This window comes from Sturnira hondurensis, unplaced genomic scaffold (assembly GCF_014824575.4).
Source record: "Sturnira hondurensis isolate 20B ecotype Veracruz unplaced genomic scaffold, ASM1482457v3 Scaffold0007406, whole genome shotgun sequence".
Lineage (NCBI taxonomy): Eukaryota > Metazoa > Chordata > Mammalia > Chiroptera > Phyllostomidae > Sturnira > Sturnira hondurensis.
This window is the reverse complement of record NW_028080037.1, coordinates 11113651-11128274: the sequence shown is the minus strand read 5'-3', so window position 1 is coordinate 11128274 and position 14624 is coordinate 11113651. Positions and strand designations below refer to the sequence as shown.

General features: G+C 50.9%; 1 protein-coding gene across 1 annotated transcript; it reads right to left on the bottom strand.

Annotated features, from left to right (window-relative positions):
• Window positions 1-2994: 2994 nt before the first annotated feature.
• On the bottom strand, window positions 2995-14369 carry UNC119B (unc-119 lipid binding chaperone B). Its single transcript, XM_037052268.1, has 5 exons — window positions 14079-14369; window positions 11017-11130; window positions 8740-8851; window positions 8447-8619; window positions 2995-6228 (listed from the first exon to the last, which is right to left on the bottom strand). Exons 1-5 carry the CDS (start codon window positions 14320-14322, stop codon window positions 6116-6118), a joined length of 756 nt encoding a protein of 251 aa, XP_036908163.1. The 5' UTR covers window positions 14323-14369; the 3' UTR covers window positions 2995-6115.
• Window positions 14370-14624: the final 255 nt, after the last annotated feature.

Sequence of the window (14624 nt, the reverse complement as noted above, 5' to 3'; positions counted from 1 at the left end):
TGCCACTTCCCTGTGCCACGGTAGTCCCATCTGTCTTAGTCCCAATCGTGGGACAGAGTAGCCTGGGAGCAGGGGACACTGCCTCATAGTGCCATGCATTTGGTCCTCAGCATCCTCTTCCGGATACCTTCACGCTGCCCAAGAAGCTATGGCAATTTCACTTGACAAAGGTTTTCCCCAGGCACAGGTGGGAGTCAGAATTCCAGACCCTCCCAGGCACCACACATCCCTCCCGCTGCCTTTCTCCCCCCATAACTCCCCCAGGCATCTTTTCCCAGCACTAACCCATAAGCCAGAAATGGTCTTCTGCCATCCTTCCACCATGTGAAGACACAGCAAGAAGACACCAGATTTGCTTGCATACCTTTCATATGAAATGTCCCAGCCTCTACAACTGAGAAGTAAATTTCTGTTGTTTATTAAAAAAAAATTTGTCTCCTGCCAAAACCTTCCTCTACCTCCTGGAGATGAGTCAAAAGATACAGCAAAGTCGTTTAATATGTTACCTCTCATTTAAAAGAAAGGCTTAACCTTGGCTGATGTGGTTAAGTGCTGGCCTGGGAACCAAAGGGTTGCCAGTTCGATTCCCAATCAGAGCACATGCCTGGGTTGCTGGCCAAGTCCCCAGTTGGGGCACGTGAGAGGCAACCACACATTGTTTCTCTCCCTCCTTCCCTCAAAAAAAAAAAAAAAGGCTTAAATTTAAAAGCCTCCTCTAGTCCACAGTACTGTAAAGCCAAACAAATAAGGTCTTCTCCACCTTTCCATCACCCCACAGGGCCATTGGCCCTGGGGAGAGGAAAGTGGGAAAGGAGTGAGTGGTATTTATGGACAGAAGCCAGTGTTCGCTGCAGGTGCCCCAGACCATTTAAACTAGACATATTTTAAAACTGAACTGTTGCCCTGGCCAGTGTGGCTCAGTTGGTTAAAGAACATCTCCTGTAACCGAAAGGCTGCAGGTCTGATTCCCAGTGAGAGCACATGCCTAAGCTGCAGGTTCAATCCCAGGTGCAGGTGGCCCTGGGATGGGCAGGACCCCTGATCCAGGCTGTGGACGGGAAGGACCAATCTGCTTCTTTCTCCCATTGATGTTTCTGTCTCTAAAAGCAATTAAGTCCTCAAATGACCATAGGGTTGTTTTCTTTTAATAAAACTGAATTATCTGTGACCTTAAACACTGACATACATTTCATATGAAAGGCATGCAAGTTCTCCAAGACAGATCCAACAAGGATTTTGAGGGGCTGGGGTGGAAGAACTGGCCAGACACCAGGGATTTGAGGGAACTTTTGGGGGTGACAGAAATGCCCTGTATCATGACCATGATGGGGGTAATAAAACTGTATGCCTTTGTCAACCCTCATCAAACCGTACTCTTAAACTAGGTGAATTTTACTGTAGTTAAAGCACAGCTTAAGGTTTTTTTTAAAAAAGATTTTATTTATTTTTAGAGAGAGGGAGAGAAACTTTGATGTGTGAGAGAAACATCCACAGGTTGCTTCTCGCGGGCCCCCAATCAGGGACCTGGCCCACAACCCAGGCTTGTGCAATGACTGGGAATCGAACCTGTAATTTTTCAGTTGGCAGGCTGGTGCTCAATCCACTTAGCCACACCAGCCAGGGCTTAACTTTTAGATATGTATAGAAATTTTTAATTCTCAAAGGCCCCCAGCAAAATAAAGCAAAAAAATTAAACCTAAAGCCCAATACTGTTCCCCAATCACCCTAAACCAGCCTTGTTCAAACTACCTGCAAAGAGGCCACCCTGTCCCACACCTGCTCCCCCAGCAACCAAAGGGCCCAGTCCGGATGTGACAAGAGTCACATACTGTGAAAATCTTTCTTTTATTTCTGTCTCTTGTGGCAAAATAGTTTTATACAAATAAGTCATCTAGTTTACTTTGGGCACAAAGACAGTGAAAACTGGAATGAGGGAGAAGGCTGCGCCACAGCAGTGTGGGCTGAGCCTCGCCAGCCCCTCCTCAGCAGACCTGCCGGCCAGTCAGCCAGCCCTGCTCCGCTGTTCCCACGTGCGCCCACAAGGCGGTGATCAAAAATGTCAATGTATCAGAGGAGAGGCAACAGGACTCCATGGAATGTGCTACTCAGGCACTGGAGAAATATAACGTAGAGAAGGGTGCCGCAGCCCACACTAAGCCACATGGGAAGCCCTCTCCCCTTCTTGTGTTGTCATCTTTCTCCTGTTTATTGAACTTATTGGGTGGCCCTGGGTAACAAATTACATAGGTTTCAGGCGCATAATTCCAAAACACATCATCTGTATACCCTGGCGTGTCTTCCTGCTCCTGGGCACCTTCCCATTGCCTTTCTCTCTCCTAAGGCCCTGCTTCAGCCTCTGGAACTTGTTTCCTGGGCTTCCACAGCCCAGCTGGCTCACTTCTACCACCTCTGTAACACTAAATAAACCTTCCGTAGTAATTTGGAAAAAAAGGGGGGAGTTTCACAAGAAGTACAACCCCGCCTGGCACAGCACCCTGGGGAGGAACTTTGGTAGTTACGTGACACATGAAACCGGACACTTCATCTACTTCTACCTGGGCCAAGTGGCCATTCTTCTGTTCAAATCTGGTTGAAGTGGACTGCACCACACCTGCAGTGGTCCATCCAAAAACGAGGACTGCAGCCTAAATTCCAAATACCAGAGACTGAAATCTTCAGCCCTGCCTAAAGGAGCACCTTGATCTTGAACTTTTATCGTGTTGTTTTGTCCAGGGCGTTCTCTGTACTCATTTGTTGGTTATAACCCAGTTAGCAAAACAGAAAAAAAACAACGAATGAGGTCCTTCGGTGAAACGGAAAGAGGAGGAGGGACAGATCGGGTCACTGACGTTTCTCGTCGTCTGTGAAAACAGATTTACAGGAAAAACAGACTTTCACATCTTCGGTGCCTCTACACGATCTTCTGTAAAACACGGGAAATCTGCCCGTGGCTCAGATGTTCCACAACACGGGGAGTCTGTGCTGTGATTCTGGGGACAGACGGTCCCCATTCCCCAGACCCAGTGACAATGACCCTCAGAAGAAAGTGTCTTTACAGAGGAAAAAAGAGAGCACCCTGGGAGCCAACCAGGGCGGGAGAACACACTACGGTAAGACTCGCCCTATCCGCACCTTTGGCACAGCCTGTTAAATCCACTCCACGGTGAGCTCCACTTCAACGGGAAAAAGACGTGGAAGGTTCCCCAGTGACTGCCGTTTCGAAAGTGACTAGTCTACGGTCAGACTCGAAGCACTGCCCGTATCCGGGAATCAGAGGCCGAAGATGGTGGGTGTCTTCAGGCTGCACCGCCTTCTCTGCAAGGCAACTTCGAGCAAATGCATGTTGTTGGTTCCTCTTGACTCTTTAGAACACAGAACAAAACAAACCGGGACTGTCTCTGGGGCAGCTGGGACGTCTTAGCCCAAAGGCTTCACAGGAAAAGAGCGGCTCTCCCCCAGGAGGTGCCAAGGCAGAGGGACAAGAGCAAAACAGGCAAGGAAGGGGCACAGGCAGCGGGCCCTGTGGGCTGGGCGGCCAGCCACCTGCTGGACTGTGCTCTCTCTGGGAGCTGCCTCTCGGATGCCAGCTCTGAAAAGAGGGTGTGGGCTCCTAAGCAGGGAGCTTTTTCCTCCCAACATATCACCCACGAAATAATGGCTACCAATAGTCCAATTCCTCACTAACACGGCTTCTGTTCTGATTCCACTGTTGACTGGTTTAGATACTTTCAGAGAAAGCTTCCGATTCTCTCTCTAGTTCAGGTACAAAATTTCAAACCCACCCTGGTTAACACCCCAGAGTGGTAATGCTTCTCGAGATTTCCTGAGTAGCTGGACACAAGGACCCAGAGTCGCAGGTAGAGACCACTAGACCTTCAGGCACAGAAGATGGCATAACCCTGTCATGCGGGGCAGTCTGAGCACTTGGCCTCAGAAAGGTCTCCAGGGAGACTAAGGCAAGCTGCAGGGGAAGAGGACACAGCACGACTCGAGCCTGCCCCTCTGCCCTGCTGGCCCTCCTCCGCACAAAGGCTAACACTGCCAGTAAGAGCCGTGGTACACTGGGCGCAGACTGCCCTGGGACACAGTTTCAAGACGCGCTACTGAGCAGAGCTCTGGGCAGCTCCAGAAACCACATCTGAGGTGCTTATTAAGGATCAAATAGAAGCCCCGATCAGGCTTCTGTACAGACAGAGGGGTTGTTCTGAAGCTCAACAGGAACAACGTGCTGGAGGAGCCCCAATGAGAAACAGCACGGGAGCAGTGCTGATGCCTGCCCACCAGTGGGGAGGGACGAGGGTGAAGCAGCCTTCCCCAGCAGCAGAGGGGACAGAGCCCCGTGTAAGGCACCTGGGTTTGCAGTCCGCTCCAGTTCTGAGATACCCCTGGTGTGCAGGGTGCCTGGGGTCTTCCTTCCCTCAGCGGCTGGATCCAGTGCCGGCACCCAGGGCTAATCTAGGGCTTTCTTGGAGAGAACGCCATTGGCATCTGGCACAGCCCAGACCCTGGCCTGGCACAAGGCACTGGGCCGAGGTTTAAAACCATCATACTCTAGAATCCAAACCACGAGTGACACTGGTCAGTGAATACAGGGGCTCTCTGGCCACATGCTGGCCCCTCTCCCTGGCCCCACACGGCCTTCCCCCCAAGCACTTTGGGAAACAGCTTTCCTGTAGCCGGGAGCTTCCTACAGTTATTGATACCTTCCTGTCAATGCTAAGTCCTGGCCACAGCAACAACCTTCAGGGACTCTGGGCGGACCATCTACGGCTACTGCACAGTCAGACGGCCGCAGGGAGGAGAGGAGAGTCTGTCCGACAAGGGCCTGGGGACGCAAGTGGTGGGCTGTGCAAGGAAGCTTTTCTGAGAACACATCTCTCTGACTCACACAGCTGAAACAGGCTGAGGGCCTCAGACCCCAAAAGTCTGAAGGATCAAATATGCATTATTCAGATCGACCTGCCAGGAGGGTTCTCTGAACTACTTCAGTAGAAAGGTAGATAGAAAAATCCCCCTACGTGAGAAATCTGCGAAGTTTTAGAGGCAAGACCCCATCAAAAGCCAATCCCCTAGGCTATGCTGCGCAGAGAAAATCAAAAGCCTCCTTTACACAGCTGCTGCTTCGGAGCTGCACCAGCCCGGACCCGAGCCAGAGTCACCCCGAGAGCCTGAACTGCACACTGTCAGAGGTCTAGCGGCACATCACACACGCTGGGACCACCGCCGACTCTTCACAGAACCTCCCATAAGGAAGCCTGGAAATTAAAATACAATGACGCCTGCTCTGGCCTTGAGAGATACTACTGTTCCAAGAGCCAAACCGACATTCTATTTCCCAAGATGCTCAAAAATTAGGAGGCAATAAAAGCAGACTGAGCTCTTCTCTCCTGCTCATCTCTCCTCCTGAACAAGCACAGGAAGGCACTGCCAGGCTGCATCCTCGCTGGAGCCCCATGGGGCTGGCTGAGGATCCTGGAAGCCAGACAGTGAGCAAGCCTCTCCAGAAAACAGATCTTTCAGTGTGGGCAGCCGTATCCAGCCCAAGTGCCTCACCTCTTCGCACCCCTCCTTCCCTCTGCACCCTTTCAAGTTTCTTTCCAACTGGTTTACAACTATGCACAGGCTGAGGTCAGACTGTGCTGATGGCAACACAGGAAATAAGAGGAGATGCCTGGAGAGGCTGACCCTGCAGCTTCCCACCGCATCTGGGAACCTACAGAGGGGCTACTCACCTGCAGGCGGGCCAGCCAGCGCCTCCCCTCCCAGGCACAGAGACCCAAGCTTGTCAGGACAGCCGGACAGCCAGTAGGCAGCTATGACTACGTGAAAATAAACTTTCTTTTTTATCTGGATTCCAGGAACCTTAACCTAATCTTTTACTTTACTGTACAGTACCTCTGTGGCCTAAGGGGCAGGGAAAAAAGGGGGAAAAATACTGGGGAAGGAAACACAGTACTGCTTGGCACCTCTCTTGGAGCACAGGCAACTGCCACCCCAGCCTCGGCTTCCTGGGGCCAGGTTCCAGGTGTGTGCTGCCACACAGCAGCTTTAACCACTTCCGTGTGCCAGGACCACAGGCCACAGCACGGCGCCTCCCCTGTCCAGGCCCACGCCGTTACTGGCCTCCGTTATAGGCATAATCGGCCTTGTTGTGCATTATCAGCTTGTTGTCAACAAAGTAGAAGCTGTCAGAACGGGTCTCGTAGGGATTTTCAATCATCAGACGAACTGCAAGTCATGAAAAGGAGAAAAGCAAAAACTTAATATGGGCTCCCCCATGGGCTAGGTAGGCAAAAACTTAGTATTCCCTCTAAAATTTGTAAGCTGGTCCTTCCAGAAAATGTGAGTACACTCTCCCAGAATAGTGAGGTCAGAACAGAGAGAGCCAGCCCTTGACAGCTGGAGAGAACTGGGGACCACAGAGGGCTCGAAACTGAACATGAGACCCTGGCTGGGTGGGTCAGATGGTTAGAGCATTGTCCCGATATGCCAAGGTTGCAGGTTCAATCCCAGGTCAGGGCACACACAAGAAATAACCAACAAATTCATAACTAAGTGAAAGAATACAGTGATGCATGTTTCTTTCCCTCTCTCGCAAATCAATAAATTAAAAAAAAACTGAACATGATACCATTTAAACACACAGATGCAATGAATCTCCAACCTCGGTCATCCCCGGTCTGGGTTCGGAGTCAGCACTCAGTGGAATGTGCTTGCCTGTTTGCCAACATGGACTACAGCAATTTATTAACTCTGTGTTTCTGGTCTGTTCCCCCAGACATCCTGGTCCCAATACAAAAAGCTGTGCCTCACTGTGTCGCTGCCCACAAGCACCCCTGGCAACCGGAGGAATCCTCAGTGAACATGAGTGCAGGGGGGAAGGGGCAAGGAGCCTTTTCCAGAAACAGCTCAGGGCATTCACTTGGAAATAATGCAGAAAAAGGTGTGTCTGTCCTGAGATCCAGATTTAAATCTTCCACCGTTTGCTCAGGCAGTTGCCCAGACCTCTTTAACCCTGCAGGAAAGTTAAGCTAACTAAACAGGCACTACCTTTGACCAGCTTGGAGTTAATTATTACATGCTATTTTGAGTCCCCTGGAGGAAATGTTACTTTTCAGTACAATCCTAAAAAGGTAACTGATTGTTTAAAAAATTTTTTGAACTTACCCAGGCCAAAGTTATTTTGTTTACATAGAATGTTGGCCTCAGCTTATTTGGTTTCAAGAGGAAAAGTTACCTTGCCTTGGGTAAACTTGAAATCTATAATGTTCTCTTGCAAGTCCACAGATTCCAGACCATTTTAGGGAACAGGGCTCAAACCACGATCCAGTGCAGGCGTAAACACCCCTCCCCAAGTCTCAGCCATCATTTCCCTGGGACCAGCATGGCCACACCAGGAGTACCTGGTTGTCAGAACATGACAAATTTAAGGACCCAGGGCTCTGAGAAAACTAGTCAGTATACGTAACTCCTTCCCTACAACCAAATTCTACCACTAGACACAGATCCCACTCACAGCTTCGTTGTTCTGGAGCAATTTCCCCTAATTACTAAATGAAGAAGCGAACCTGAAAGCTAGACCAAAGTCACAGAAACTGCAAAAGCCTGTTCTGCCTTGGCCGGTGTGGCTGAGTGGACCGAGTGCCGGCCCACACACTGAGAAGGGCCACCAGCTCAATTCCAAGGCACAACGCCACATGCCTGGGTTGCAGGTCAGGTCCCCAGGCCCCGATTTGGGGCGTAGAGGCAACTGATGGCTATTTCCCTTTTTTGCCTCTCCTTTTCCCTCTTTTTAAAATTAAATAAATATAATCTTAAAAAAAAAAAAAAGCCTGTTCTTTCCCTTTCAGAGGTCCATCTCTTCCTTTGCCTCAGCTGCTCTCTCTGGTGCCTTCGTAAGACATTGCTTCCACGGGGCTCCTCCTGCTCCAACGCCTCTAACAGTCCCTACTTCCTGCTGGCTCCATTCTAGTAGTTTATCTGGTCAATCTTCTGCTTGCAGGGAACAGGCAAGAGGGGGTCCTCAGACCTATGATTCCATTTCATTTAGCCCACAGTTGCCTGTCTAGCTGTGACTAAGGAAAATGTTAGAGTGCGAGCAGAGGCCGAGAACCCAGCGGGAAACCACGAATAACAGCGGGTGGGAGAGGCGCTTTATCTCACCAGAGTCCCAGGAATTGTCTGGCCACCTCTTATCTCCCTCAGCCACTCTCTTTCCCACAGCAGGCGTCTAAACGGGATGTCCTGTATTATTAAAACCTTCCATGCTTCCATACAGGCGGTGACAGGAGCAACAGGAAATGAGAAGCCTGGGGTTAAATGACTAGAGATGCATTGCGTCACTATCTCCCTCCTCTGCAAAATGAGGGCACCAGACCAGGTGGATTTCAAGGGTCGTTCCTTCTGGCCCAAGGATCTAGACTGCTGTGCCCATCGGGATACGTACTGACATCCTCGGAAAGCTGGGGGAACTCATAGATATGTTCACAGGTGTTCCTGCTGCTGGGGATGCAGAAGCCGAAATCAAAGTCAAAGTTTTTCAGTAAGCGCTCCCGGAAATAGTGCCGTTCGATCATCCGGAAGTTTGACACAGGTTTGTCTCCCACAGTGAACTCCACCCTGCAAAATGAATCTGTCAGTCCCACTGTGCCCCCTCCCTCCTCTCCAGCCAACCCAACAGAGAACATTCTGCTCCGTAAACACGCAGATGTGCTCCCCTCCCGAAACACTGGTACTCACGTAGCCCCGACCATCCGGAGCCGGAGAAACGCTGGTGTGAACTGGTATCGGACGAAACGCCCTGCGCTGATGTCCACATCGCCACCTTCCTCCTCATCGTCCTCCTCGTGGTCTGAAAGTGCACAGAGCGGGGGCTTAAGTGCACCATCTCGCACCACCAGTCCGAACTGCACAATCAGTTAACAGCACGAACACCAACGGCGGGGTGGGGGTGGGAGGTGGCCGGCGTTTGCTGTGCGCTTGTTACATGCCAGTCCTGTGCTACACGCTACAGAGAACCCTCACAGCTGCCCTGTGACATGTTATTATCACTTCCACTTTACAGATCAGGAAGCTCAGGCCTAGGAAGGTGAAGGAACAGGTCCAAAGTCCTCCAAATGGGGAGCAGAGGGTTGAATCCAGGTCCATCTGGCCGAAGTCCTGTTGACCAAGTCGATGTGCTGGCCACTAATGGAAAGGATGAAACCATGACAGTTGCAGCCAGTCAGAAGGCTCCCTCAGAGAGCACGACATTTCTGACCGCAGCAAAGGCAAACCCCTGAAGAGCTCTGTCCCTTAAATGGAAGGCACTGACCTACAGCCTTGGAGTACTATACTTCCGTGGATTAATGCCTGTTCCAGGCCCTAACAGGCCCAACATGGACCTGGGAAAGGGGGAAGTAGATTAGCAACGATGTGTGGGACGTGAATGAGGGTCCATGAGGGTAATGACGGTCTCTGGTCTCGTCCATTCCTGAACCCAGGAGACATCTGCAGAATGAATCAGAAAGCCATCCTAATGTGAACAAAGACAGTTCCCTCTAGTAGCCACCCAGTGTCCAGCAAGGCATTTTCTTGAGGTCTAGGCTGAACATGGGTACAACGTGAGAGGTGTTTTTAGCATCGAACATCTCTGGCTGTGAAAGCCCAAGAGCAATGGGCCACAGGCCTGAGTGGGGTCTGCGCCCAAAAACTCTGGAGCCCTGACCGCAACCCTGTGACCCAGAGGGTCAGACCAAATCTTCTCAGAACAGGCGCAGCTGGAGGAACTGCCTCCCTGTGAGCACACTCCAAGTGGATCCAGACCCTTAAAGCCAAAGACTGGACAGTTAAAAAGCAAGGCATAGTTATAGTATCTGAAGCTGACATTCTTGCGACAATTCAGTTTTGTACCGAAATAACTACTCTGAGCCCAGTTTAATTCAAATCTGCACACGGGAAGTAGTCCCAGAGTCCTTGAACCATCCTAAGAACTAAGACATGTGGTTTAGGGATGTGAAATCCAGACCCAGGACCCTGGGCCCTGACGCTCCCCAACAAACTGAGTGCCCACCAGCTTGGGCCTTACGTGCCTTGGTCAGTACTAGATGATGCAGCATAAAGAACACTGGGCGGCCTGAGGAGACCAGGGCTCTAACCTTGACTATGAAGTTACCCTGAGCTGAGACTCTCTCAGAAGTCTTTTGAGTTACCAAATTTACACGTTCTTTCTGAGTAGTAAACCAGATGAGAAAAGCTTTTTGCAGAAAGATGTGTTAACATAGCCCACAGGTTGACATTCTGAAGGGTTATCTGTCCTGGTGTTCTCAGGACTAGCTCCAGGGGGCACTACATCTCCAGTGATTCGCTCTGAAGACAGTGTAGTCCAACAGCCAGGAATGAATCACCCTGCAGCTGCATCACAAGCCCAGGAAGGGACTATTCAAGGCTAATTTAAGGAATCCCAAGTAGATGAGTTCATAGACCCAGGCTTTCTGTTCACCCAGAAGATGGTGAAGATTAAAATCCAAACCAGGACTTACTGGGAAACAGGAGTCACTGTTTAAAGGAAAGAGAGTGAGAATCCGGGTGGAACCACCTCCTGATCTGGACTGGAATGCACAGTATCACCTTTCTAGTGTCCGCAAGACTCAAGGCTCAGGTGAGCTGCTCTCATTACGGTTTAATTGCAAGGATTCCTTTCCTAAGTGAAGGCAATACAGTAAGATCAAAGAGCACGGGACCTTAGGAAAGCCACTTGGAAATTCTGGGCCTGCTTCCTTTATCTGTAGAAGGGAGACAGTAACTCCTCCCAGAGGAGTGAGGATGACATGAGCAACATAAACAGAAGGCTGTGGAACACAGTAACCAGCACCAACTGCAGCCTCTCAACACAGCTTCAACCCAGCACGCTCAGCAGCCCCAGCTTCAGGAAGAGGTCACGAAAGTAGGACACGCCGAGTCCACGACACAGGATGCAGTGGCACACAGAAATTCAAGCTCCCAAGGCCGTGTGACCATCACAATACAGAGGCCTACCTGAAACGCAGGGTTTGGCGATCTCAAAAAGCACCGTCCCTGTCTCCAAATCTCGAATTTTGAAGCGGGTGAAATCAATACTGTAGATGTTGTCTTCCGGTTTACACAAATAATCTGAAAATGAGATCGAGAAAGATCAATGCCATTAACTAATTCTCCAAAATGACCATTCATTCACTTCTCAAGTTTTGAAGCAAACTCAAGGGTTTTTTTTTCTTACACAATTTACTTGAAATATATACAAAAGCATTTCTTATGTTATAAGCAAAAGTTGTGTGTGAAGAGAGCTAGGGGATCCAAGAAAGAAAAAAGGACCATAGGTGGGGTATGGACAAAAGATGATCACAACAGTTTTAGACACAGGAATAAAAAAAGATTTCCTTGGAAACACCTCAAAAATGGCATACAAACTGTTTGTGATCTATCAACTTGGATGGCACAAAAGAGACTTTTCTTACAATTCATTTAGGAATACCTATGCTAATCTCATGGCTAACACAGCACTTGTTTGCCAAAGCACCACAAAGCAGAGATCAGCCAACTTTTTCTGCAATGGGCCAGGTCGAGAACAGTGAGGCGTTGCTGCCACTCAGGTTCTGTCACTTAGTGCAGAGGCAGCCACAGACCACACATCCGTGAATGCGCAGGGCTGTTCTGGAGTCAAACCATTTATGGACACTGACACATGAATTGTATAGAACCACGTGTTGCAGGATCTTCCTTCCCCACTCCCCAACTCTTTAACAGTGGAAGAACTTTTTTTGCTTGTGGGTTGTACAAAATCAGGTGGCCAGATGGTGGGCCACACCTACACAGGTGGCGGGGCAGATTTGGCGGTGAGGGCATTAGGCCAAAGTGAAGTAAAGCCCACAACTACCTGAGCAGCTACTCAAAAGAGTATCTATCGATCACAGAAAATTTCAGCTTTCTTTCTGCAGTAACTCCTGACAGCATCTTCTGCACAACTCATCGGGGCACTTCACCTTACTTCACCTGTTTGTTAGTCGTTTCAAGTTTTACCAGCTGTCTCTCCATCCAGTAAGATGGCAAACTCGAGAGCGACTGGTTTTTCTGTGACTCCTAAGAAGGCTGAAATCAGCTCTGTATTTTTAGAGGGCACTCACTGAATAACCTGCTCCCATGGCTGGTGGGGCTCCAGGGGTTGGACATTGTCCCACCAGCCCAAAGCTCGAAGGTTAGATTCCTGGGGTCAGGTCACAGGGACTGGGTTGCAGGCCAGGTCACCAGTTGGGGGGCATGAAAGAGACACATTGATATTTCCCTCCCTCCATTCGCCTCTCTCTAAAAATAACTAAAAAAATTTTTTTAAAGATTTTATTTATTAATTTCTTTAGACAGAGGGAAAGGGAGAAAGAGAGGGAGAAAAACATCCATGTGTGGCTGCTTCTCCTACGCCCCTTACTGGGGACCTGGCCCACAACCCAGGCATGTTCCCTGATGAGGACTCGAACCAGCAACCTTTTGGTTTGCAGGCCAGCACTCCATCCACTGAACCACACCAGCCATGGCTAAAAATAAAAATCTTTAAAAATAAATAATTTGCTAAAGGAGAACAGATTTTAAGAAGAATAACAAAATCCAAAGGTCACCAAGCTCTGACCTGTGGCTTTCTCTAGTGAGCCGCAGACCACCAACCCCAAGCTGCCACACAGCACCTGAGTGCCTACCAGGACTGCTGCTCAGGCCAGGCATGGGAACGGCCTAATTCACCCTTGGTATCAGGATAAGGCACGAGGTTTAAAAAACCAGGCGTTGAGCAGCACTTCTCTACCTCCAGAGTCAGAACAGAAGCGGCTCTTTCACGTTTCAATGAAAGTGAACAGTAAGACCTTCCGAAGATATACTCAGGTACGCAAAGCCCAGTCCCAACCCAAAAGAGTGATGAAAAATGGGGAATCAGAATATCCAGAATCAAATTAAAACTATTTTAGGAGATAGGAATTTCCTTTTATACAGTCTGGACCAACCCGCCCCCCAGGCTCTCATCTCCAAATCACTGGGGCAGCCACCTGCTGCCCAAAGTACCAATAAAAAGCCCAGGGTTGACAACTAAAGCAACTCAGCAGGTAGCGCTGCAGCAGCCTCAGATCCATCGCTGGAGAGCTGGTGTTGCAGGGTCGGAAGGCTGGAGGGGTGGGGGGAGGGGCAGAGCAAGCAGGGCCTAACCAGGTGACTGTAAACTCTTGCAGGGAAATAACAAGAGAAAGGACGTCATGCCAGGGATTGGCTTGGAAGAAAACAGAAAAAGGGGAAGAGATCCGGGTTAGGGGTGGGCAATACATTTCTTCCTACCCTCCTTTGTATCGTTGAAAAGGTGAAGGGTGGTTGCATTTTCTGCCAGAAACGCACTTCTGAAACTGACGTAATTCTTAATTCACTCGAACAAGTGTCAAAAGCAGGATTCACATTTAAGATGTTGTACATAAACCGAAACTTTATTATTATTTTTAAGCAGTGGTACTGTTTTAAATTTGCATGAAATGCCCCGGCAATGTGTTTGAGGAAGGAAGAGCCCACCTGCACACAAAGGGGCAACCCTTGGGGCCACCAGGGGTGGGGGGCCGAGGCGGGCCGAAAAGGGGGGAGGGGCTGGCAGGGGCCGCAGGGAGGGAAACGCAGAGAAGGCAGGTAGGGTCTGGGCTGCGGGAGCTGCGAGGAAGCAGGGTGAGGCAGCCAGCTAAGCAGGAACTTCACTAATGGCTTGGGGGCTCCCAAGATGGGGGGGGGGGTGTCTGGAGGATGCGGTTAAGCTAAGGAGTCCCGTACTCAAGCAAGTCCAGCTGAGAAGGGGAACGGCCCAGCCTGAACGGCAGACAGGCTCAGGGGGATGCAGGCAAGCTCAAGAGGAACACCTTCCCACCCCCGCCTAGGTGGCGGTGGGGAGCGCAGGCCCGACCCGACGGCACTGGGGACAGCGCGGCCTGGTGGGCCGGAGGGAAAGGTGGCAGGGCGGACCCCGGGACGAGCGGCAGGCTGCGCTGCAAACTGCAAGGGGCCCGAGTCCCAGCGCGAGGGGAGGGCGCGGCCGGCCCCGCACTCACTCTCGGTGACCCGGCTGAGACGCAGGACGTGCTCGGGCCGGATGGCGTCCAGGGCCAGCAGTTCCTGCTCCGTGACCGCTGCCCCGAGGCCGTCGTCGGCTGCGAGGTGGGGCGCCTGCCGCCGCGCCTTGAGCCGGTTCAGGACGCCGCCGCCTGCCTTCTTCTTCTCGTCCTTGCCAGCCACCAGCCCCCGGGCCCCAGCCGTCGACCCCGCGCCCGCCGCCTTCGGGTTCGACCCGCTCATCGCTCCGCCGCCAAGATGGCCGCCGCCTCCAGGGCGCCGTAACTATGGAGAGCGGGGGCGGGGCCGGGCGGACCCCCCGGAGGGGCGAGGCGGGGCCAGCGGGCCGTGCCTGACCGCCCTGCGCCAGCTGTTCCAGCCAGGTGGTGGGCACTAGGCGTGTCTGCGAACTCAGTACCCTCGTAGCCGATCAGGTCCACCAAATCACCCCAGATGTTTTTAAAAATACCTCGTACGGTCGAATGATTGTCATACAAGCTGTGGACAAGGCCTCTTGAGAAAATGTTTTTTAAATCTGTAGCACA